We start from the raw sequence: 26,398 nt of genomic DNA on the forward strand, positions 1-26,398 counted from the left end.
GAGAAACCAGTAAGTTTGTTTGCATCAATTCATGTCAGCGCAATTTTAAAGATTCCAGAAATGCAACTAAGTCATTAGGGTCAGTATATGAAGATGTGTGGTTGTTGTAGGTCACTTTCATCCTTGCTGGGTACATAAGACCATATTTGGCTCCTATATCTTTAAGCTCTTGTCGATGGGAAAGAAATGCTTTTCTCTTCAAGGCCGTGGATTTGGCCAGGTCTGGAACTATAAAGAACTTCCTACCTTGGTGGAGGAGTTGAGATTTAGATTTTGCAGCTGTTGTGAGGATCTGTAATGTGTGTTGAAATCTGAGGAGTTTAGCCACAATAGGCCTGGGAGAAGATGCATGTGCAGAGAGATGAGACGGCACGCGGTGAGCATGCTCTATTTCCATTGGAGGTGAGAAGACGAGACCCAGGGTAGCAGGCAGGAAAGCAGAAAGAAAGGCAACCATATCAGAGCCCTCCGATGATTCAGGTAGCCCAATAATTCTTAAGTTGGATCTTCTGTTTCGATTAGAAAGATCTTCATAGTCTCTTTGTAAAGTAGTGATCAGTTTGTCATGTTTAATTACCGTTTCTTGTAGTGAAGATATTACAGATGTTTTTTCCTCTAGGACGTCCAAACGGTGTCGGGCATCCACAAATTGGGAATTAATTGCCTCAATCTCACCCCTTAAGAGTTTGATTTCATCAACCTGTTCTTGAATTATGCTCCGATTTGATCTTATTTCTTTCAAGAGCAAGTCTAATGAAGCCTCATCGTTCTTGGACGCCATTTTCTCTGGCGTGTTCAGATCAGATTTCTGCTTCTTCCCTCCGATCGTCACAGGTGGAACAGTTTCGTTTTTTGTCGATTTTGAAGGCGACATAGTGACTCATGAAGTTATATTTTGGCGAAGTAGCGAAGTTTTGTGTTTTTTATTTTATTTATTTTTTTTTTTTCCCAAAAAATAAGCACTTTATAATCAGTTTCGAGTGTGGGTGAAGAGGAGTAGTTATTTCATGTTTGTGGTTTCCGCGGTAATCAAGCCGCGTCTCTTAATGATGTTGGTCTAGATTGAGGCGGTTAGTTTGTTGTATATATGAGGATTTCCGCGTTTGTTGTGAAGTCTTAAAGAATCAGTTATTGCGTTTGAATTATAAGTTGGACTGTTTGAGCTTCACTCAGTCGCTTCGCGCCTTAGCCGGCGCGCCGAACGGCTGCGCCGTTGAGCTGCCCACTTTAAAGTTTCCCGGCAGGGGCTGGGGGGCGGAGCAAGCTCGCACGCCCGGCCCAGCAGTAAGATCAGCGTCGGCTGTGTTGGCTGAAGCAGGGCAGGCAGCCGTTGAAAGAGAGACGTCCCCGGGTTGGTTCAGGGTCGCGAGGGCTGTCCCTAAGCAGCAACGGCTGCTAGATGTCTCCTCTGCTCGAGCTGCCCACTTTAAAGTTTCCCGGCAGGGGCTGGGGGGCGGAGCAAGCTCGCAAGCCCGGCCCAGCAGTAAGATCAGCGTCAGCTGGGTTGGCTGAAGCAGGGCAGGCAGCCGTTGAAAGAGAGACGTCCCCGGGTTGGTTCAGGGTCGCGAGGGCTGTCCCTAAGCAGCAACGGCTGCTAGATGTCTCCTCTGCTCGAGCTGCCCACTTTAAAGTTCTTCATTTCTGCAACCCTATCCTGGTACATTATGGGGCATGAAGTGCTAATTTCAATTAATTGCATCAGGGGCTACAAACAGAACATTGAACTGGGATATATAGTAAGTTCAAAACCAAAACTTACCAAAAAGTCTCCCTCCTGGAGCTGGGCAACTTGGCAGCTTTGCAGCAGTGGGCTGAAAATCATCAGGGAAACTGGGCAAAGTCATTTTCACTCTCTATTGCCTCAGGTGTATATATGGAAATGAACTGATCTGGGGGTTCTGCTGTGGGATCCTGGTTTGGAGATCTCAGCCGTTGGTAGCTGCCTGTAAATATGCTGGTATAAATATAATGAATAACACAAGAGCAGAGCTGTAACCACTGAAGCTCTTGAGGACGTCCTTGTGTAGCTTAGAATTCCTGCGGCCAGCACTAAAAACATTAGCAATAGGCCACCTAACTTAATTGTTTTAATTGGTGTTAATTGGCACTGTAATTGCATCATTTAATATCAATTTAAAAGTCACTTTAAAAAATTAGGGCCAGGATTCACTAACCTGCCTGATCGGGCCCAATCTGGGCAGGTCCAACGAATTCATATGCAGATGGGGGCAATCAGAGGAATGCCCCCATCTGCCTGCACAGCTCACGCATGCGCAATTGGTGCATATGCGCAGACCACGCAGACTTGTCCAAGCCGCAACTTTTTTTTTTTTTTTTTTAACTTCAAACTTTTGCGGCAACGGCAGCTTCTTCCCTCCATCCCTTCAGTGCACTGCGACATGCAGCCTCGCTTTAAACCTGCGGGCTCGCACTGGAGGGAAAGCGGTAGAGCCAGGGGGAGCAGAGAGGACATGTCAGGCAGGCATTCGGTGCAGGACCGCAAGAGCCAGGGCAGGCAGTTCGAAACAGGCAGATCAGGGCTGCAGGGGGTGTTCGGGGTTGCAGGAGATCGGGGCTGGCAGGGCAGAGAGCAGGAGAGTCGGAAGGACGTATTCGACTGCTCCCCAGCAGTCGCTTCTTCCGTTGATCGGCCAGCCCTGTCCGATGTGAAATTTTGTGTAGTGAATCACGTTACTGTCCAATTTGCATGCGTTTCTCCACATTTGCATGCACGGATTTGAAGTGGTTTGCAGGAAAGGTAAGTGAATCAGGCCGGAGGGAAATTTGCTTATAAAGGGGTCGCAAAACGATCAGTACACGATCGGTTTGCTTAGTGAATCTAGCCCTAGGTGCCACAGGCGCCTACAGAAAGGGATGCCATAATTGCATCTACAAAAGCACTTAACGGCCCCTAAAGTCAAAGTAGGTGTGGTTTACTCTGGAAATGATCTTAGGTGCCTCTTTAGATGCAATTCTTGTCAAACATAGTCGCCGGTAACATATTTCCTCGAACATGTCCTCTTTTTGACGGACAGCTTTTCAAAACCCAGCACTTTGTTCAGGTTTCCAAAAGCTTCTACACTTCCCGACAAAATCGCGTCGGGTAGGGGCATGCTGGGATACAACGCGGTGATGTCACATGCGTGAGATGCCATCTGGGGCGGAACAGAGGTGGAACTGGGCGGTCCTTGGGTGGGTGGCCACGGGTCCGGATTTTCCCAAAGGGAAATCTGGTAATCCTAGTGACATAGGCCTGCAAAACCCTGGTCTACGTGACTGCCGCCTATGTTAGATGTAAGCCGCAATTCTTGTTAACGCTGCCTACCCATGACTGGCCTGTGGCTAGCCAGCGCCATTTTCGAAGGTGCTGGTCGGTGTAGGCGCCGTCACTAGAATCCGGCCCTAAGGGTTCCAGTGTTATGAACAAGCTAACCAATTAGCTGATTAGCTCATCCATGCCCATTCTTCAGTCCTCGTACTCTCTAGCGAGCGCTTTAGCCCATCCTACGATAGACATAAGAACATAAGAAGTTGCCTCCACTGGGTCAGACCAGAGGTCCATCGCGCCCAGCAGTCCGCTCCCGCAGCGGCCCATCAGATTCATGACCTGTGAGGTGACCGGCGTCTAAGTCCTTTTAATCCCCTTAGCCTTCTCTGTAAGCCCTTACATAACTTATTTCTACCTCTTTCTGTATCCCTCAACCCCCGTGGCCTTCAGGAAATTATCCAATCCTTCCTTGAAGCCTGGCAGAGTACTTTGTCCTATTACAACCTCTGGAAGCGCATTCCAGGTGTCCACCACCCTCTGAGTGAAAAAGAATTTCCTGGCATTGGTTCTAAACCTGTCCCCTTTCAATTTCTCCGAGTGCCCCCTTGTTCTTGTGGTTCCCATTTTTTAAGCAGCGTTAGCACCAGATGCAGCTTTGTGAAAGGACTCCTATATATTCTATCTAAAACCTGATTCTAGAAATATAAAAAGAAAAAAAACTTGTCTGATTTGATTCACAAAATCTGAAATACCTTATGCAACACATTCTAAGTATGCCTAAATGCGTAATACATCTCTAACTTTTCTGTACAATGCAAAGTGAAAATGCAAGGAGCGTCCTATGCTCTTGTATTTACTTTGTTACTGTAATTCTTTTCATAATACTATTAACAGTTACTTTTCTTAAGTGACTTTCTTTTGTTTTTCATTCTGCCCCTCCTATAATAGCTTCTGTAACACAGTCATTACGTTCCGTACCTTTCTGCCCTGACTAGCCATCGCAGATTTAAGCTGCCTGTTTCTGTTCCTTAGTCCCTTCAAAGATTGACTGACTTCCTGTTACTTTCTGGAGGAGCCTAGAGGTAGGAAAGTCTGATTGGGAAAATAATGATTCTTTTAATTTCCTGTATTTTGATTAATCACTAACTGCGGTGACCAAATAGCTCCATGTCAGGGTAACAGGACGGCCTAGGCATGATTTCACTACATTGCACGCATAGCAGACTAGTTCTGGTTTTTCTTAGGGGAGCACCGAGACTGAAAGAAGATGTACTGCTTGTTGGAACAGGGTTGCATGAAGGACGCATTTGTGATATTCCCCTTTATAAATCCTATTAGCAGTCCTGATCTTATTTTTTTGCTCTCCCTTCCTCTCCCCCTTTTCCTTATTTATTTATTTATTTGCTTGGGGGAGGGGGGTTAAATATCTTTATTAATTTTCCATTCGAAAACATTAACATATATATACAATTGACTTCAAGTCAGCACTTGTAAACAATCAAAGAAGAACTATCAAAACATTCCCCCCCCCTCCCACCCTAATTCAAGAACAAAAATCAAATTGCATTACTCCATACCTACAATTAAAATTATTAACAGCACTTTCCTTTGGTCAATTATTACAACAAAATATAATACCCCCCTCCTTCCCACCCTCCCCTCCCTGGATGTGGAAATCAATAAAGCGGGAAGATTATTGGCTAACTACCTTAAAGCAAAAAAGGACTTGCTAGCACTCAGTAGCCCTCAGTAGCCCTCAGGAATAAATCGCTTGTTTGCTGGGCTTATTTGCTTAAGGTTGAACCAGTGGCCCAAATAAGCCCAGCAAACAAGCGATTTATTCCAAAGATAAGTGGCACTACTTTATCATTATGTGTGTCTTGCTGTTTGCTGTTTTCACTAAAGTATAAGCATAACTAAAAAAAATCTAAAAAACAAATACTATATGTATGACTGATGAAAGAGAACGTGCAAACCTGCATACTGCTATTTCAGTGTGATTTTTTCGACCACTGTGCAGCACAGGTATCTGAGGGCTACAGTTCATTCTACTGAATGCTAGCAAGTCCTTTTTTGCTTTATCACAGTATTATTCTGGGACTTGACACCATTACTTTGAAAGTAGTGAGTAACTACCTTAAAGCCAAGAAAAGAAAAGTAAAGACTGGCTATTAAAGATGAGAAGGGTAAAATTCACTCTCAAATTGGAAATATTTTAAAACAATTTTTGAATTATTACAAAGCTTTATATTCTTATGAGCTTTATTCAGATAAAGAAATGGAGGGATTAGAATTTTTAAAGTTAATTCAGGGGCCAAAAATTCCCAAGCAAATAAAAGGGAATCTTGAAGCGCCTATATCACTTAAAGCACTGAAGTCCCTCAGAGCTGGATCCGCTCTGGGTAATGATGGACTCACAGTGGAGTTTTTCAAATCATTTCATATTACATTATTACCTCATCTTCTAAATTTATATCAATCACAACTGACTAAGGACTCCTTTTACGAAGCTGCGTAAGGGCATTAACGCGCGGAATAGCCACCAACATTGCCGCGGGTGCTAGACACTAACACCAGCATTAAGCTGGCATTAGTTCTAGCCTTGTAGCACGCGGTAATATCTTGCATGCGCTAAAAACACTAAAGCACCTTAGTAAAAGGAGCCATAAGAATTGTATCCTCTGGGAGGATTGACTGATTTGGAGAGAAGTTTACTCCAGCACAGGGCTGGAAAGCTGCAAGCTGCCCACTCTCAAATTGCCCAGGCACTATGACCGATTTTCTTTACTGACAAAATGTCTGAAGCCCACTAAGAGGTAAATATTTGTTGGAATGCCCTGAATCCAGCCCTGACACAGCAGTTTTTTTGATAGATCCACGAAACGCTGGCCGCGTTGGCATATGTGGGAGGCATCCGGACCACTGTGAAGCTAAGTTACAATTACAGCACTGTTTTCAGTGAATATAGAGTTGTGCGTGAAAATTTATAAAAAAGAAAACCCATAAAAATGCTTTATAAAAAAGAAAACTCATAAAAAATGCTTTAGAACATAAGCTAAGTTTTAAACAATATAAAGTTAATAATTTATTATGATAGAAGATTTAAGCATTCTAGCAATAAAGTTAAATAAACGGTTTTTGTTGGCCGATGACTGGAGCAAGGAGCATGACAACTACGCTGATCAATTTGATCAATTCAGTCTATGACCGTGCGTAGGCTCCATTTCTGAGGCCTTTTCCCGTTATAGCTAAAAAGTGAGTGCACTTCTCTGAATAAGTGATAGTGGAATTTTTTCTAGTATATTATAGTTGCTCAAAGACATCATCAAATAATACCAAATTGGCATTACATATGCTAAATTTAGCTTTTGGGGTTTTAAGTACAGTAAATTACAAAAATTACAAATTTTACAAAAATTTTACAAAAAAGTAAATTCCAAAAATTCAAATATACCCCCTTCTTTACTATGAACGTCAGAGCAGTTACCGCCGCTATTGGCGCTAAAACCCACACTACCGTTAGGGAAGGAGGGGGATAATGCAGATATTAAATATAAAACAACCAAGAAATCAACAACACAGAACAGAATGGCTCACATTTAGCCATGGCTCAATCTGTTCTTCATGACCTGTCCTAGAGCCATTTGGTAACCCTACTGATTTGCCTGCTCTGTTCTTTTTTTTTTTTTACGATTCATTCTGTTTTGTTTTTTAACTTTATTAATTTTCCATTTGAAAACAGTGCATTACAATATCAATATCAATATATATATATATATATTTATTTATTTATGTATACAATTAACATCAAAACAGCAAGTACAATCGATCAAAGAAGTACTACAAAACATTCCCCCACACCCTAATTTAAGAACAAAGACAAAGTGCATTACTACATATATCCAATTAAAATCATAAATAGCACTTTCCTTTGGTCAATGAATACAACAAAATATAATATTCCCCCTCCCTCCCTTGATGTGCAAATCAAATAGGAAATAAGGGGATAATTAGTGTTAACAAAATTTGTCAATGGACCCCACGCTAATTTAAATATCTTATTATTACGAGTCATTCTGTTGCATTTTGCCACTTTTCAAGTGTTCATTCATTTCAGCATTGTGAGTGTGGAATAGACACTTGTTCTTTATATAGGTAATGACTCCTGACTCAGGCATTGTACTGAAACATGGCCATGTAGGACCAAATGATAAAAAAAAAATGCTTTGTGATTCTTTGGAAACTTCGAACCATTAAAAAATATTTTGACTTGGCATCTTTTAGGTTGGTAGTTCAGTCTTCAATTCTATCTGCCACTGATTACTGCAACATCATTTACTTAGCATCTTATAAGAAACTCTTAAACCGAAAACGAGTAATACAAAACACGGCGGTGCGTTTGATTTTTGGACTAAAGAAATGCGACCATGTGAGTCCTTTTTATCAACGGCGTCATTGGTTGCCATTTGAGGCAAGAACTTCCTTTAGATTTGGTTGCATTTGCTTTAAAGCACTGTTTGGTCTGGCTCCAGCATACCTATCCTCCCAATTTAAGTTACATAAGTCCAAAATAAACCACTCAAAATAATTTTATGTTTATATATCCATCTTTAAAAGCATTTCGCTATAAAAGATTTCTGGACAAGACTTTTGCATTTCAGTTAGGAAAAATGAATTCCTGGTTAAGTTCTCTGATTCCACAAGCACAATCATATTACGCTTTTAGGAAATTATTAAAAACTTATTCCTAGGATAAGCTGCATAAAATCTGTTGCACTACTTGGGATCTAGCTAGGTACTTGGGACCTGGGTTAGCCACTGTTGGAATCAGGATACTGGGTTTGGTGGACCTTCAGTCTTTCCCAGTAAGGCAATTTTTATGTTCTTATGTTGATGGATGTTTAGTCTGACTCACTATGGCAGGCTTCATTTTATTAAATTACACATGTATAGAAGACATCAATGTAATGTAATGAATAGGTTCAATTGAAACTAATGGGGAACATTTCCTAATGCATTGTGCAGTCTTTGTGAATCTGATAAAAAAAATATACAAGTAGATTTTTGTTAATAAATGCACTGCCGTATAGTATTCAAAACAGTTTGAACAATATATGATAAACGTAAGCTTGCATTTTCATAATATACTGTATAGCACTGCAAGCTGTCAGACAAGTAGGGATCAATCACTGTTTTGTGTTCTTAAGTAATGAGTTGTCATTCCGCCAACTGTGAGAGCTATCCATTTCCATCTCTGTTGTACCATGCGAAAATATGAATTATTTAGAACTGTCTGGAATCTTAACTCAGTCCATACCATGGGGACCACAGCCCAGAATCTGCAGGTCAGAATATAGCCATAAAAACAGATGCTGAATTAATTTTCTACAAGTGCTCTAGCATTGTTTTTTTAATGTTTGTATTGCCTAAAACTTGTTTAGGATTACAGGAAGTTGAGTCACATTTGCATTTTCATTAAAACCTAACGGAATTTTAATAGCTGTGCACTCTCTAAAGTTAAAAGGGGTTAGATTCCGTACAAACGTAAGGAAGTTCTTCTTCACTCATAGAAACATAGAAACATAGAAAGATGACGGCAGAAAAGGGCTATAGCCCATCAAGTCTGCCCACTCGACTGACCCACCCCAATAAGTCTGAATGCTAATGACCCAGTTCCTTAACTCGACCTTCATAGGGATCCCACGTAGATGTCCCATTTATTCTTGAAGTCAAGCACGCTGGTGGCCTCGACCACCTGCACCGGAAGCTTGTTCCAGTGATCCACCACTCTTTCCGTGAAGAAATACTTCCTGGTGTCACTACTAAATTTCCCCCCTCTAAGTTTAAGCGGATGCCCTCTTGTGGCCGAGGGTCCCTTGAGAAAAAGGATGTCATCTTCCACTTCAACACGTCCTGTGATGTATTTAAATGTCTCAATCATGTCCCCCCTCTCCCTGCGTTCTTCTAGAGTGTAGAGCTGCAATCTGTTCAGTCTCTCTTCGTATGAGAGACCCTTGAGCCCCGAGACCATCCTATTGGCCATTCGCTGAACCGACTCGACTCTAAGCACGTCTTTACGGTAATGTGGCCTCCAGAATTGCACACAGTACTCCAGATGAGGTCTCACCATGGTCCTGTACAGTGGCATTATGACTTCTGGTTTCCGGCTGACGAAACTTCTATTGATACATCCCATCATTTGTCTTGCCTTGGATGAGGCCTTTTCTACTTGTTTGGCAGCCTTCATGTCAGAGAGTGGTGGAAAACTGGAACGCTCTTCTGGAGGCTGTTATAGGGGGAAAACACCCTCCAGGGATTTAAGACAAAGTTGGACGGGTTCCTGTTGAACCGGAACTTAAGCAGGTAGGGCTGGTCTAAGGGAACTGGTTTTTGACCTGGGTTCCACCGTGGGAGCAGACTGCTGGGCATGATGGACCACTGGTCTGACCCAGCAGTGGCAAATTCTTATGTTCTTACACATTTCTCTTCTGTAAACTGGATGCAATCTGGTTTCATCAATAGATAATGGTGTGAATAACACGAGGAAGAACCCAGCGAAGCGTGAAGAATGGTCTATAATTTGGCAGCTAAGATTTAATGCTAAGAAACACAAGGTCATGCATTTGGGCTGCATAAACCTGAGGAAACAGTACAGTTTAGGGGATGAAGAACTTTAGTGCACGAGAGAGGAGTGGGACTTGGGTGAGATAGTATGTGATGGTCTAAAGGTAACAACAAAAAAAAAGATCCAACTCGACTGCTGTGAAATATTGAAACGAAAAACAAAAAACTGCAGTGGACTGATAAGACCGGATCTGACATGGTCCGTGTTTCAAAGAAACACTTTTACCTCAGGTGTCCTAACACGTATCAGAACAAAATAACCTGCAAGAGGATCAGTGGCCATTCACCACTGTTTCCATTTTTTTATTCAGTTGTTATCCATCAGGTTATTTTGTTTTGATAAGTGTTAGGACCCCTGAGAAAGGAGTGTTTCTTTGAAGCACGGACCGTGTCAGGTCTGGTCTTATCAGTCCTTTTGGAAACAAAACTGTTTTATGTGCTTTATGATTGTTCAATAAAGTCTCGGCGCCCTGTACATCATCAGTACAGTTTTTGTTTTTAGATGGTCTAAAGGTGGTCAAATAGGCTGAAAAGGTGACAGCGAAAGCCAGAAGGATGCTAGGATGCATAGGGCCAGTAGGAAAAAGGAGGTATTGATGCCTCTGTATAACACTGGTGAAATCTCATTTAGAATACAGTACTCCCCCGATATTCACAGGAGTTCCATTCCTTTTGGACGTTTTGTTTTGAGAATGGACATTTTCCCTGCTTCTACTTTCAGCATTTAGGCCAAAAGGGGACTTAGACGTGTTTTTTTTTTTTTTTTTATGCCCCTCTATGTTTATTCAACCTTTTGCAGTGAACTATAACTACATACACTTGTAAATATAGCAGGTAACTTAATATACACACGTCTGAACAATCATACCCTATCCCATTTATCCTAAACATATAGAATGGGATATGGTAGAGACTCTCTATGGGAAACGAGACTATAAGAAGCAGCACAGCTGCATCACAGCGGTCAAAATGAACATTGAAACAGCTTCGTCATTAAGCACTAATAAGGTTTACTACTTAAGGTTTACAGATTAACAACCTGTACATTAGTAGCAGATCCACTCGTATCCAGCTCAGCACATTTCATGTGTTAGGCATATGAAATACAGTGCACATGCCTACTATCCAGAGTACATATAAATGTGCTAGCACAGCCTCACTGATTCATGATCCAGCAATATCTAAGACCCAAAACATAGCACGTGTAGATTATCAATGCAAATAGAAAGATATTCATTGTGGTTAGCATCCTCTAAGCAACAGAACCAAAAAAAAAAAAAAAAAGGGGGGGTCCAACCTTGTCTGCAGTGTTTTGTCACAGTCCGCTCAAATTTAACACCAGCAGTCACTCATTATCGAATTCTGACTGTTTGCTATATTTTTTTGCATGCATTTTATTGATATCGCATGCGCACCTATCACCTTTTAAAACATATATACATATCCTCATGTTTTTAGAAATCAATATTTTAGTTTATGGTCAAAAAGATCATCTCGTTATTTTACTCTTAGTATTTGTTATCTTTTCACCTTTATTATTATTATATCTGTTTATAATATTGTATTTTTAATATTGTGTTTTATGTTATATCTGTACCTAATAGGACCCCTGATGAAGGTTGTCCGAAACACGGACCGTGTTGGGTCCCCTGTTTGGTAAAAAGGTTTTAATATATAGTTTGATTGTCACAATAAAATTTGCCTACATCGTTGTACATATCTGCAGTTTTGGTTAGCATCCTCTCCCATTCCATCATAATCTAAAACTCACAAGATCTGAGCTACTTATTAAATGACAGTTAATTGGATCCATATTTACACCCAGGAGCAGTATACAAGGAGTGAAGTAGCATTACTAGACATACACTTCTCCCTCCGTATTCACAGGGGATGCGGGCGGACCATAGGCGTGAATATGGAAAAACTGCAAATAACTTTTTATATGTTATTCGCGGTTTTTAGAAAACATCGTCGTTTTTATTATTGAAACTGCGAATAACTTGGGGCATGCAAACAGTGATTTCAGGGTTTGGAGCAGGCAAGCAGCGATTCCCAGCGATTTTCTCCATGCCTGCTGGGAAGAAACCTTTCTCTCTATGGATGCTGGGAAGCAGTGTTTTTCTCAGTGCACGCAGGGAAGAAAGCATGTGGGAGAAAGCATGGAAGCAGGGAATTTGTGGGAGAAAGAATGGAAGCAGCGATTTTCAGAGTGAATGGTAAGCGATAAACTTTTTTATCGATACAGTAAAAGGAAAAAGAACTTTAATGATGATGTAATTTTGGGGGGGCAGAGTCAGCAGCTGAAAAATCGCAAATAAGCGAATTCACAGATACGAAAACCACAGATACGGAGGGAGAAGTGTACACCTAAATTTATAATAGCAGTAGAAGAGCATTGGTAGTATAAATACATGTGATATCTCAACAATTAAAGTATTACCATGAACTAGCAAATGTCAGTGATTATGATGGTAATGCACAATAATTCACTAAGCTTTGGAAAGCAAGGAATAGTAAACTGCTCACAGCATGACAATTCCTATTCAACTTCCAGATTTATAAAACCTTTAATAGACATCTCTCTATCACCTAATAAATATAGCATTGCAATAAGATTCACTACCACTCCAGAAACCCCAAAGCAGTAGGAGATATGGTATTACACGGGAATGAAAGCCTAATATAGAATATGGATTAACTTATCTAATATAATAAAATGGTAAGCCGCGCATGCGCACTTCCTATGCGTGGGTCCGTTTTCTGTGAGCTGTAGCACACATAGGAAGTGCGCATGCGCGGCTTACGGTCTGGCCTCATGCGAGGCAAGACAAATGGCATGCGCGCTCTTCCCTGCTCTCCACCGCTGCCGGCCGCTAACACCCCCTGCCCTCTCCAAGCCGGGACCGCAGCCAGCCAACAATCGCCTCCACAGCGCGCGAGAGGAGAAGGGAGAGGGCTGAGGGCTGTCCCGCTGGCAGCATGGCCCCGATCCCCTTGCGCCGCAGCAGCATCGACGACTCCCCCTCCCGCACCAACTGCTGCCGCTCCTGTTTGAAGCGGCCTGATGAGGTTCGCGGTCGGCTGTAGCGAACCTCGCAGGCCGCTCTCCACATGAAGCACGTTCCCTCTGACGCGATCGCGTCATGAACCTAAGCAGGCCGCTTTGAACAGGAACAGGAGTGGCAGCGGCGGCAGGAAACATGGATTGATGGAGGCAGGTAAGAACAGGAGGGGAAGCCAAAAAAGAAGGGCTATGGAGCAGCCAGAAAAGGGAGCTGTTTTGGTGTGAGGGTTGTGCTGAGTGCACGAAGCAGGCAGGCAGCCATTGCACAACAGGGGGAGAGGCAAAGGGGGCTGCTTTGGGGGGATGGTTGTGCTGGGGGCCGACAGCAATCATGGGGAGAACAAAAGAGGGCCATGGAGCAAGCAGGCATGGCACAACAGGGGGCCAGAGGGAGAGCGAAAGGGGGCTGCTTTGGGGGGAGGGGTGTGCTGGGGGCATACAGCAATCAGGGAGGGGGAGGAACAGAAGGGGGGCCACGAAGCAGGCAGGCATTGCACAACAGAGGGAGAGGAAAAGGGGGCTGCTTTGGGGGGATGGTTGTGCTGGGGGCCGACAGCAATCATGGGGGGAACAAAAGAGGGCCACGGAGCAGGCAGGCATGGCACAACAGGGGGCCAGAGGGAGAGCGAAAGGGGGCTGCTTTGGGGGGAGGGGTGTGCTGGGGGCACACAGCAATCAAGGAGGGGGGAGGAACAGAAGGGGGGCCACGAAGCAGGCAGGCATTGCACAACAGGGGGAGAGGCAAAGGGGGCTGCTTTGGGGGGGATGGTTGTGCTGGGGGCCGACAGCAATCATGGGGGGAACAAAAGAGGGCCACAGAGCAGGCAGGCATGGCACAACAGGGGGCCAGAGGGAGAGCGAAAAGGGGCTGCTTTGGGGGGAGGGGTGTGCTGGGGGCAAACAGCAATCAGGGAGGGGGGAGGAACAGAAGGGGGGCCACGAAGCAGGCAGGCATTGCACAACAGGGGGAGAGGGAAAGGAGGTTGCTTTGGCAAGCAGGGGGGCCAGGGAGACAGACAGAAAGAAAGACGCACAGACAGGAGACCATGGAGAGACACAGACACAAAGAATGACAGACAGACAGCATCCAGGGAGAGAGAGAGAAACAAATAAAAAACAAAAAACAGAACTCTAGCACCCGTTATTGTAACGGGCTTAAACACTAGTACATTATATTCTCTCATAGCAGTATTCCGATGTACATGCCAATGTCATCCTTCAATATCTTAAATTAGTGTACAAACAGAATTTTTGCAATTAAAACATTGTACAGGAGGCAACATTGCATGTTGAAAGATAAACATATAAATTGACATTTAATGAAATCAAGTTCACATGAGTACCTTGTATCTTGTAGGTGAAGACTGTGCACATTGATTTCTTTACAGACCTGAATAACAAAATCAGTTACCTTTTCATATAATCAGCAAATAGAAAGGCATATACATGCAATCACATGCAAATCAACAGCCACCTTAATAATTATACAGCTACACACGTAAACTACCTATCCTCTATTGCTGAGCATGTGTACTGTCTTTTGAAAGCATATAGAATAATTATACTGTATTACAGGTCTAAATGTCTGGGGCACACTTGAAACTTGCCTTATACATCTTAATCACTAACGTTACATCAAGGTACGATGCTACACCCACATACAATAAAGCCATACAGTACAAAAAGGAAAAACCAGCACACACATAAACAGATCTATGCTTTTAAGAAAGAAAACAAACTATAGACAAGAAAATTAAACAGAATAGCTTGGCATTACCCGGATGAATAAACTTAAGACATCATCCTGTCATGCTCCGTCTTGTCCCATAGCAAAAATAATATTCAATATGGAAGGAATAAAATCATTCAAATCTCACAACTAAACTATCTAGGATGATCAATAGATATTATAAGACATTGCAATTAAAATGAATAAGCTTAAGACATCAATCCAACTTACATTATCTCGATAGCTTCCTTGTAAGCTGTAGCAAAAGAATGGAAGAACAAAAAGAAACAAAACCCCAACAAGAAGGAAAAGAGAGGAAAGAAAGAAAAAACATAAAACCAGTTCAGGTTAAATGATATAAATCATCCATAATAGACTGAATAAACTTAAGACATCAGACTATTATTTTCTACCCCCAAATCTTATAATATATATGGAAGATAAAATCAAAATACCTCAAAAATAAGAAAATGATGCCACCTAACAGTAAAAGGCTAAACAAGCTCAAGACATTGTAATAGTATCACAGAAAGAACACAGACCATTGACAAATAGAATACAGGAGAGATTAGATGACAGTCTATTAATCTTTACATAAGAGAACCTAGGACTATCATTTTACAAGTTACTAGTAGAAGAATGATAGTTATTGTTATATGCTGACGGTTTTGTGAGCGGTGCACGCATACCTGAAGGTGAGCAGGATTCTTAATGCGTTTAACTGCGCCACGCGGCCCAGCCTAAACCAAAGCCCAACTGAATTGCACATCACAGACCATTGTTAAAGCTTTGTATAGTACAAATAACTGGCTCCTGGATGCAAACTGAACATTGTAGACAAATATAGTGCAGCAGACCTATTTAGCTCAGATTTGAGAAGAGCCTCACAAAGACCACATAAAGGACGTCTTCGATCTTTCATTGCTGTGCTATCCAATATGAAGTCATGCGGTCAAACAATATGGATGCCAAAAGGACAATGAAAACCATCCACGTGCAGTGACTTCTTTGGAACCATGCACCCTGGCGCCATAGCAGGCAGATGCCAAAAACCCCCTTGTTGCACAGATTATGTCGGCACGTTGTACTCCAGAAAGATCATATGCTGAGCTGGATTATCGTGTTCTCCACCGATAAGTAGGTAGCCAGATTTATTCTTCAGACTTCATCAATATTGGAGGGCTGCAATTCCTCTATATAATCAGCGAGGGACGCCGGATCTGTGAAATCCTTTGGTGGTGTTGTTTATAGTAATACGCATCCTCGCAGGGTACATCAGGCCATACTTCGCATTAAGTTCTTTCAATTTCAGCCGGTATGCTAGCAATGTATCCAGCTATTATGCATGTCACTCATGAAAATCGCACAATGCAATTTGAAGATCCAGCAAAATTGAGTGAGTTTATTTTTCAGCAAATAGAGCCAATGTCATAGTGAAGGATGGCTCTGATGGTGAAAAAAAAATGAAAAAGGAATAATTGATGGTAATGGAAATGAGATTGATATTGTGGAAAATAGATAATTTGCTGGAAGGGATAAAGATACTGTGAAAAGTTTGAGACATTTACATTTTGTCCTTTCTATAAATATATACTAACTAGCGCTGGATTAAAAGAGCAAGGAAACAATTTTCTGTCAATCTGAGATTTAAATATGGTGAATGAACAGTATGTTGAGTAATAACAGAATGTTATTTCATTGGGGAAAATAGCTGTGATTAATATTGGAGGTACATTGGAAGAAAGTGGGAGTGCACTAAAGTAAAAGATTGGATACAGCAGCGGAGAAGGAGTAAAATGGTTTAACTATATATATGGACTGAATAATTTGCTAGGAATAACAAGATAAAGATTCTGTGAAAGATTGGGATTTTTCAACATTGGGATTAAAGGCGCGTGATAACAGCTATTTGTCAACTGGAAAATTCAAAGTGACGGTTAAACAGGATGTTAGTACAGGATGAATGACAGCTGTAACTACCATTGGAAACAGACTGGAAGAAAGTAGGTGGGAATGTAATAAACCGGAAAGAATGGATACAGTAACAGAAAAGGAATGAAGAGTGATTGACTTATGTTGCAAAGTTCGATACTGGAATTCACTGTGTCATGGATAACTATAAATGTCTTTTCACTATTAGTTTGGCTTTGAATGGAGTTCTGATTGATATTAGCGAGTGCTTTATATTAAACTGCATATTTTTGGAAGTGGAGCTTGGGTTTAAATCACATGCCAGTATATAGTTGGTATGGTTAGTATGGGTGATACTGCTTATTATTATATAGATATATGTATAATTAAATTGTTCTATACATTATTGTTATTGATCTATGTGGAGCTTATTTGTGTTGGCATACTTCATCACATTCTATTCCTTTATATTTAATTGATTTTTAATATATATTTTATTATAGCTTTATGTGGTTTTACATATTCAAGATGATTAATAAGTTTCTATTCCTTCTTGATAAATTATTTTAAGAGATAAAGGGGCTGGGAAAATATATGAAATTATTGCATAATATATTTGTTTGTCTTTATGATAGAGCTAATGTGATTGGGAAGAGTTTAACTATTCTTGAGGCTTAATAAATTTACTTAATTAAATATGTAGGACTGGTGTATTATGATTAAATTCTCCAAAGAATAGAATAGATGGTAATTGTTTTATATATAAAAATAAGATTTAGTTTACAATGTTTGTAATAATGGGCTATGAATTGGTCTGGGTTAAAATATGTAGGTTACATGATTGGAGTTATACATAATTTAATAAAGAGCTAAATAAAGAGTAGGGAAAATTTTATTGATGGATAGAATATTTTACATAGAAAAATTTTAAATTTTTGTTAATGATTTGGGGAAAATTTGATTGGGTGGTGGGGGCTGATATAAGGAATTTATGAGTTGCTTGGTAGGGGGTTTAGGTGGCTGATCTAAATAGGTGATTTCAAGTTTTTATATAATTATGGAGGAGGGGAATGGGGAGTATGTATGGGAGGTTTAGGATGTGCATTGTTTGTAAATTGATACTAAAGGTTAGGTTTCTTGAAATACAAGTTTTGAAATCAAATTTTAAGTTATGGAAATGTCTTTAAAACTGTTTTCATTGAATGTTAGTGGTCTCAATCATCCATTAAAGAGGGGAAAAACCCTTAACTTCCTGAAACAACAGAATGCAGATATATATTATATCCAAGAGACACATTTAAATGCTGTGGAATCTAGTAAATTAGAATCAGGGTGGTTTAAGCATTGATTTTATGCCTCGGCGCTAGGTAAGAAGGCAGGAGTGGCAATTTTAATTAATAAAAAATGTTTGGGTACATTTAAATTGATTTATGCAGATCCTTTAGGTAGATGGGTTCAGGTAAGCATGAGCATGGGGAAACATACCTTGAAGCTTATAAATGTGTATGCATCTAATTCAAATCAAATTGAATTCTTCAAGTCTCTACAACAGTTGATTTTACCACTGGCTGCTTCTGATTTAGTGGTGGCAGGGGACTTTAATGCAGTAATGGATCCATTGTTGGATAAAAAATAGGACATTAAAATCATTAGGTTTGGATAACTTGGCTCAATCTTGTGGGTTGAAGGATATTTGGAGGATTCTTCATTTTAATGCTCGGGAATTTTCCTTTTATTCCCATGTTCATAAATCCTTTTCATGTATAAATTATATATTTGTATCTGATACATTTGTACAGCAGATTAGGAAAGCCACTTTTGATCCAATTCTTTTATCTGATCATGGTGGAGTATGGATTGAATTTAAACTTGATGATCAAGAAAGTTATAGACCTGTTTGGAGGTTTGATAATGCATTGCTTGCTGATGAAAAATTTTTGGAGGAATTTCAAATAAAAATGGATGAATATTTTCAACTAAATACTTCAGAGGGATGCACCAGAGAGGGGCCTTAAACAACCTGGGCCAATCAGAGCCCTGTCTCCTCACAGCTGCTTTCTAAAATGGCTGCCATAACCTCTTGCAGTATTACTGGAAATGCTGCGAGCACCTGGGAAAGGTTGCGGCAGCCATTTTAGAAGAGAGCTGTGTGGAGGCAGGAGCAAAAGGGCTGCTCCTACCATAAAGATCCCTCGATAGGCCAGGGGTGGGCTCCCTTTAATATGGTGAGAGGAGGGGGTAGGGCATTTTAGGGTTGAGCTGCCATGAGAGGGCCATGCTCCTGCCCCCTAGATACCCCCACTGGACCCGGTGCCCAGGGAGGCCCTTATGGGGGAGGTGAAATTGTAGGTTGGGGGAGAGAAAATAGGGTCAAGGCCTGGGGAGGGGAGAGAGCCTTGGCTATGGGTTTGGTTGGGGAGGGAGATATGAGAGATGCAGAAACCTGCGAGAGGAGGGAGGGAGGAATAAATACTGTATGTTGTGGTAGAGAGAGAAGGGTGGGCCAGATGGAAAGGGATGCAAAAGGGAGGCATGTTGGACATGGTGGAGGGAATGGAGGGATAAATGTGACATGGTGCTGGAGAGGGGTTATAGAAAGAGAAATGTTAGGAATGGGGCTGGTGGGGAGGGGCAAAAGATACTGCCCAAAGGCCAGGGGATGAGAGAGGGAGAAATTTTGGACATGGCTGTTGAGGGAGTGAGAGAGATAGACCCTGGATCCCTCGTTCTCCCCTTTCCCATTCCCTTTGTAGCAAGGGAGGGAATGAGAGGTAGAGAGATTGTGGATATTGAGAGAGAGGAAGACATGCTGTGCAGGAGTGTGGAGGGGGAAAAAGAGGGGAAATGATCCATGATAGAAAGGATTGAGGATGATGTACAATGGGAGGGAGGGAAGAGAGAAATGCTGAACCATGGTAGGAGGAACCAATGGACAGCAATCACTTGAAGAAGTATTTGCAGAAGACAGGAAAGCACAAAAAAGAGAAACCGGAACCAACTTCATGGAAAAATAAATCTCCAGACACCAAAGTTAAAAAAAGGAATTTATTGAACAAAATATGTTAGCTTTGGGACATGTATATAGTAGATACATTGTGTGTAGTGTTCAACAGAAAAGGAAATGCATTTCTGGTTCGATTTCTCTAGTGTAGAAGTACTTGCTGACCCTTGCTGAGGCTGGTGGGGATCCCCAAGCACAGATGCTGGACTTCCTCCATGGGTGGCCAGAATTTCCCTCCAACAAGCGAAACAGTCGCTGACAGAATCCCTGAGCCACTTAGGTGCCAGCATCTGTGACTCAGGGACGCTGCTGCCTGCCAAGCTTGGCAAAAGGGACACCAAGACACCTTCAGAGGAAGTCCTCAGCTGACATAGCTTGAGGGTCCTCATCAGTTGGAGTATTTATATTTTATATTTACATTAGAGGCTCTGGCAGAGACATGTTTACAAAGTATGTATTCTTCCCAATTAATATATTTCCAAATTAATAAAGTGCCTTTGCTTTTTTGTAAATGGGTCTTTAATTCAGTAGCATAATTAAATGAAATAACTACTTCTGAAGTTTATGGGGATGGGCGGGGACGGAAGAGATTACTTGTGGGGACGAACAGGGACAGATTTGATTCCAGCGGGGACGGATTCGATTCTAGCGGGGATGGGTTTGATTTCTGTCCCTACGCAACTTTCTAATGTGAAAGCATGGACGTGAGAGTGGAAACATGAGTGGATGAAGAAAGTGGAGGGGGGAGAGAAAGTGAATTACAATATACAATAAGAAATACAGAGCTGAAGAAGAGGGTGCTTTTATAATTGGGTGCCTGGTTTAAGAAGGGAAGTAGATGACTACTTAGACACAATTTTTTTTTTTTTTTAAAGACACTATTGCTTTTGTTTATTTATAAAATGCTAGCATAAGCTCCAAATCACACTGAGTGCACTGTGAGGCCTTGTTGCAAGGAGTTGGACAGCATCATAAGCTTTACCCTGACTATCTCAAGAAGACATTGAATGTTGGCGTGTTTGCAATGCCATTGGTAGATGATAACACCAAAGTGTTCATGTTTAGCTATTAGCAAAATATGTTAAATTTCTGTTGTGTTACACAATAAAGTGCAGATGTTGAAGGTTTGTTTAATATATTACTGCTAGATTTTTGTGCATAAAATGTCTTGTTATTATTTGATGGCTGGAGAATGTTTTCCTATTCTTTTGTGGTTGTAAAACTGTTCTAAGGAATCCAACCCCACTTATTATAATAAGCATATTGGAGATCTAGTGTTATTTCTTTTTTTTTTTTTTTTTTTCTTTATTTATTGGATTATTCATTACAATATCTCTGTAACAAACATACATGAATGATCACAAAAAAAAAATACAAAATACAAAATGTAAATTCCCAAATGGGAATTAACATAATATAAGAAAACTAATTCAACCGTATCCTAGTCCACATTAAAGCTGATCGCCAGTACAAATAAAACATCAAAGCAAATCTTTCTATCTACTTTCTAGGAACAGGCAAATGGCTATTATATATATTATACATCATCCTCCAAAAGTAAACCAAAATAAGGAATTAAACTTTCAACAAAGGTTTCTCTTTGATAAAATCTTCCACCTGGGCTGGATCAAAAAACACATATTTATCATTTCCATATGATATTAGGCATTTACATGGAAATTTTAAGAAGAAAGTGGCTCCGACTGCCAAAACCTTAGGCTTTAGCTGAAGGAACTGTTTCCTCTTAAACTGAGTTTGTCTAGAGACATCTGGAAAAATTATCACCCGTTGACCACAAAACATCTCTTGCTTTTTCAGGAAATATAGTTTCAAAATATCTTGTTTCTCAAGTTCTGTCTTGAAGGTCACGAGTGTTATTTCTGTACTGATTCACTGTTCTTTTTCAATAAAACAGATGACATAAAATATCATCAATTTATCATTGAGTGTGAAAACATAAAAATTATAGCTATAATTCCAAGACATTTGCTCCATTAAGCAAAAATAATAGCAAATTTTAAGAATAATGGCACATTATGTAATCAGTGGCTTTAAGGGACCCCAGGTTAGGCTTTAAAATTGTTTTAAAAATTATTTTCTCATCAAGCACAATCAAATTCATGGGAAAAACTTCAATTTGCACAGCTTTTCCAGCTTTTTCTGGACAACCCTAGTTGGTCCTGCAGCAGAACTTATTTGAACCAACCCTGACCCATGAAGCAATTCCTTGACTCTCAAAGATGAACCAAAACTTAATCTAACAAAAACAGATTTTACTTCAGGATTCTATATATAGAGCCCAGATTTGCACTCCCAAATTTATAAGCATGCCCGTGATGTGAACACAAATCAGTTGAGTAATAAGCTCTTAACCATCAATAACTGAGCGCTAACAGCCAATTATTGAAGTTAATTGGCATTCAAGAAAATTTGCATGCTTCAGGAGGCAGTATTCAATAAAGCAAGGCACCTAACACTACTAGCATGTAACTCAAAAGTAGAGGAGGGGTGGCCTTGAGAGTTACAGGGGCATTAAGAAAAATTGTTTGCATAATTAGAGAATACTGCCTCAGCATGCCTAGCTTGGGCATCGTTATTTATAGCAAGTTTCAGCAGTCTTAAGTCTGGCACCTACGTTTAGGTGTGGGAATCGACGCTAAGAATGATTCTATGAAGGGCACCTGACCTGTATAGAATAGTGCTTAGCATCTATTTTTTTAGCACACATTTTTAAACCCATTTATAGAATTTTTGAGAGCTTTGCTTTTTAGGAAATGTTTTAATGAAAAGGGTTAACTTGGTTTGAGGAAGTAATAAGTTATGTACTTTGTTGTTCCACATGGTTTTTATTGTAATTCGCTTTGAGCTTTTGGTGAAGCAAAACATCAAATAATGTTAAAGTAAAATGTAGGCTCCTTGCAGTGGCATAGTAAGGGTGGCAGGGGGGCAGACCACCCCAAGTGCCATCTTGGTATGGACACCAGTGCCTCTCTACCCCCCATGCCATGCTCATGCTCCCTGGTACCTCTTTAAATCTTCTCCAGCACGAGCAGTTTCTTGGGCCTGCTATTCATGCTGGCCTGGCTCCCCTCTAAACTCACTTCGAGGTCACGGGGTTAGGAAGTGACATCAGAGGGAAAGCCAATGCTGGCACGAGCAGCAGACAGGAGAAGCTGCTCGCGCTGGCAAAGATACAAGGGAAGGGTGCGAGTGTGGTGTGTGAGTGGAGAAGGGGGTGGGAAAGAAGCAGGGGGTGAGAAGAGGGTGCGGGGGGCACCTCCTACCCTCGCTATGCCACTGACTCCTTGAATGGAATGGCAGCTATCTGCCCCAGCTGCAGTAGCAGCTCTGTGGTTCTTTGTGCCAAACTGCCAGCACTTAGGCAAATTGCCACCCTGGGTAGGTAGAATATGTTTCTCAATTTCTAACAATTGTTTTGTTTTTCTTTTTTTGTAGACATTCTTTTCATTGGAAATACAAAACTTTGTGCTGTAAAGACAATGGACAAAATGTCTGCCACAGTGCAAAAATTATTCCAACTGGCTATGAAGAACAAAATTTGGGCTACCTTTATCATCTTTGTTAAATTTATTTCCTTTATTTCGATCATGATGTACCTGAGAATCAGAGATGAAGATGTGAAACATAGTTTACCCATAGAAGTTAAATGCCCAGCCACTGTGCCTTACACTCTTTCTTCTTCCAGCCCTCTTTCAGGCCATGGGATATATTTTCTGGAAACCTCAGACCAAACAAATCCAAACTTTCTAGTCATGTGCTCACTGGAATCAGCAGCAAGGGCTCATCCTAAGATCAAAGTAACTTTCCTTATGAAGGGTTTAAGAAAACCAGCACGCCCTAAAAACCTGGGCATTTCTCTCCTGCGATGTTTTCCTAATATTGAGATACGACCACTAAACCTCAGTGATCTTTTCGCAAATACACCTTTCGCCTCTTGGTATGCTTCATCTCAATTCAGATGGAAGCCATATCGCTTGCCCATACTTTCTGATGCCTGTCGATTAGCTATCATGTGGAAATATGGTGGGTTCTACTTGGACACCGATTTCATAGTTCTTAAGAATTTAAAGAACCTCACTAACTCACTGGGTATTCAGTCTAACTATTTGTTAAATGGAGCCTTTCTTTCCTTTGAACAAGGGCACAAATTTATAGAGATTTGTATGCAGGACTTTGTTGATAATTATAATGCCTGGATTTGGGGGCATCAAGGACCACAGCTTTATACACGAGTTTTTAAAAAATGGTGTTCTATTAAGAGGCTGAGAGACAGAAGAGTCTGTCATGGGGTCAGCACCTTACCTCCGGAGGCCTTTTATCCCATCCGCTGGCAGGACTGGATGAAATATTTTGAAGCCATCACCACTACTGATTTTAACAAACTTTTCCAGAATACCTATGCAGCTCATGTTTGGAATACAAAAAGTCAAAGAACCGGGTTAAAGCTAGGGTCTAAAACTATCTTAGATCAGCTTTACTCAAACTATTGTCCTTCAACTTACGAAATAATGAAGATGTATCTATGAATTGGAAAAGAAAAAGCCAAGGTGGATGGGACAAAAATGTATGCCTTCTTGATAGAAAAAGAAGGAACAGAAACACCTTGGAGAACATTGCTTATATTATTGTTTTTATTATGGTGGCTATTGTTCATTGTTGTTTATCATGGCACTCTTCAGGTTTATCCTCTCTTATTCATGTTTATTGTTACACATATATATGGCTATTTTTTATGTATTTATTTTTTATCAGTTTTCATATATACAGTGGTGCCTCACACAACGAACTTAATTGGTTCCAGGAGCAAGTTTGTTATGTGAAACGTTCGTTATGTGAAACGCGTTTTCCCATAGGAATACATGTAAAAAAAAATAATTCGTTCTGCAGCATAAAATATGCTAAGATGACATAAAAAAGATAAATTTTTTGTTATTATTTTTATTTAGATACATCTAAAAACATACATCTCCCTGTCCTTTTACTTCCACTATCTTCCTATCCCATCTCTATTCCCTTTTGTCCCTCTCCCCATGATCAATCATCTCACCACCTCTCTCTGCCCTCACCCTCAGGGTTCAAGATTGCTTCCACTCTTTTTCCTGTTGTTCTCTCTGCCTGTCACCCTATGATTTAGCATCCCTTCTGCCCTTGTCCAATATTTCCCCTTCTCTCCCTCCCTCTCATCCCCTGCTCCAACATGTGCTTTCAGCGGCCTTCTCCCCCCTTAAGCGTCTTTTCTTCTCCACTCCACCTTTCCTCCCTCCCTGCCTCCACCTTTGTGGCGCTTTTGCACCCGACCGACAACAGAACAGGCCCGGTCGGACAAATCTCCCTGTCCTGTAGCCGCGAATCTAAATTACCTTCTTACAGCAGCTGGATTATTGAAGCTGCTGTAAGAGGTAATTTAGATTCGCGGCTACAGGGCAGGGAGGTTTGTCGGCCGGGCCTGTTGTCGGTCGATCGGGGGACCTGACCAGCTGTGCACATTCTTCGGGGCGGACCGCCCCCTCCCCCCTCTTTCGTTCGCCATTGCCTTCTTCCTACCTGCCCTGCCGCAGCCGCACACAGCCGACCGGAAGTCTTCCTGATGTCAGCGCTGACGTCGGAGGAAGGGAGGGCTTTGCTTAAGCCCTCCCTCCGACGTCAGCGCTGACATCGGGAAGATTTCCGTTCGGCTGTGTGCTGCGACAGGGCAGGTAAGGAGAAGGAGACTACCCTCGACCAACCCCGCTGCGATCCAACCCCGCAGGAACCCCGGAAGGATGCAGCTCGGGCGACTTCGTTGTGTGAAACGAAGTACGTTATACGGATCACGACATAAAGTTCGTTGTGCGCAGCGTCCGCTGTGCGAGGCGGCCGTTATGCGAGGCACCACTGTATTAGTATTTCAGTTCTCAAGTGCTCATTGTTTCATGACATTTTATGCAGTTTTACTTTGAATCATCAATATAATTTATATTCAGTTTGTAATTTATCTGTGCAGTCTTGATTGACCTTTTTTCATATATTTCTTTTAGACCCATAAGCACACCCCTGAGGCCAGCCTCCATCTGGAGGCCGAAACACGGACCATGTCGGGTCATCTATTGCTGTGTTTCTCAACTCGGTCCTTGAATACCCCCTTGCCAGTCAGGTTTTCAGGATATCCACAAAGAATATGCTTGAAAGAAATTTGCATATAATGGAGGCAATGTATGCAAATCAAGTTTATGCATATTCATTGTGGATATCCAGAAAACCTGACTGGCAAGGGGGTACTCCAGGTCTGAGTTGAGAAACATTGATCTACTAGATCCTTCTACAATAAGGACATTCTGCTTATTGGACTATTTATTATATTATATATGGTTTTATATGTACTATTTCTGTGTAAATTGGAATAAAGATTGTTTATCCCAAGGTTGACATGGTCTATCCCACTTGTTTTTCTTTTGCCTTCTTGATAAATCATGGAAGGATAAAACACTTCAAAACAAAGTGAAAAACTGGTTCAGCAGATTCAACAAACATACGGCAGCCATCTTAATGAGATAGGAACAATTATAATTATATAACTTCTTTAAGCAATAGGATATGGTTTGCAAAGCAAACCCCAGTTATAGGTATGGAGGGGCATAATAAAAAAAAGTCTAAATCCTATTATGGCCTAAGGCCCTAGGTGCCCAAAGTAGGCAGCAGTGAAATGTCCATTCTTGAAAAATACATCCAAAATGTGGTGTGTGCTGTTTTTTTTTTTTTTTTTTAAGAATGGCCTACCTGTACTTTCGGGCATTTAATCAC

At 41.2% G+C, this 26,398-nt stretch overlaps 1 protein-coding gene across 4 annotated transcripts in view; it reads left to right on the top strand.

Moving 5' to 3' along the window:
* Window positions 1-24,376, top strand: part of A4GALT (alpha 1,4-galactosyltransferase (P blood group)) — an 81,049-nt gene extending 56,673 nt beyond the window's left edge. For all 4 annotated transcript variants that reach the window (XM_033950680.1, XM_033950681.1, XM_033950683.1 and 1 more), the window contains one exon: window positions 23,054-24,376. In XM_033950680.1, coding sequence (XP_033806571.1) covers window positions 23,098-24,144 — 1,047 coding nt within the window. In that variant the 5' untranslated portion in view covers window positions 23,054-23,097 and the 3' untranslated portion in view covers window positions 24,145-24,376. The remainder of the gene's footprint in view (window positions 1-23,053) is intronic.
* The last annotated feature ends 2,022 nt before the right edge of the window (window positions 24,377-26,398 follow it).

Source organism: Geotrypetes seraphini, chromosome 7 (genome assembly GCF_902459505.1).
Source record: "Geotrypetes seraphini chromosome 7, aGeoSer1.1, whole genome shotgun sequence".
Lineage (NCBI taxonomy): Eukaryota > Metazoa > Chordata > Amphibia > Gymnophiona > Dermophiidae > Geotrypetes > Geotrypetes seraphini.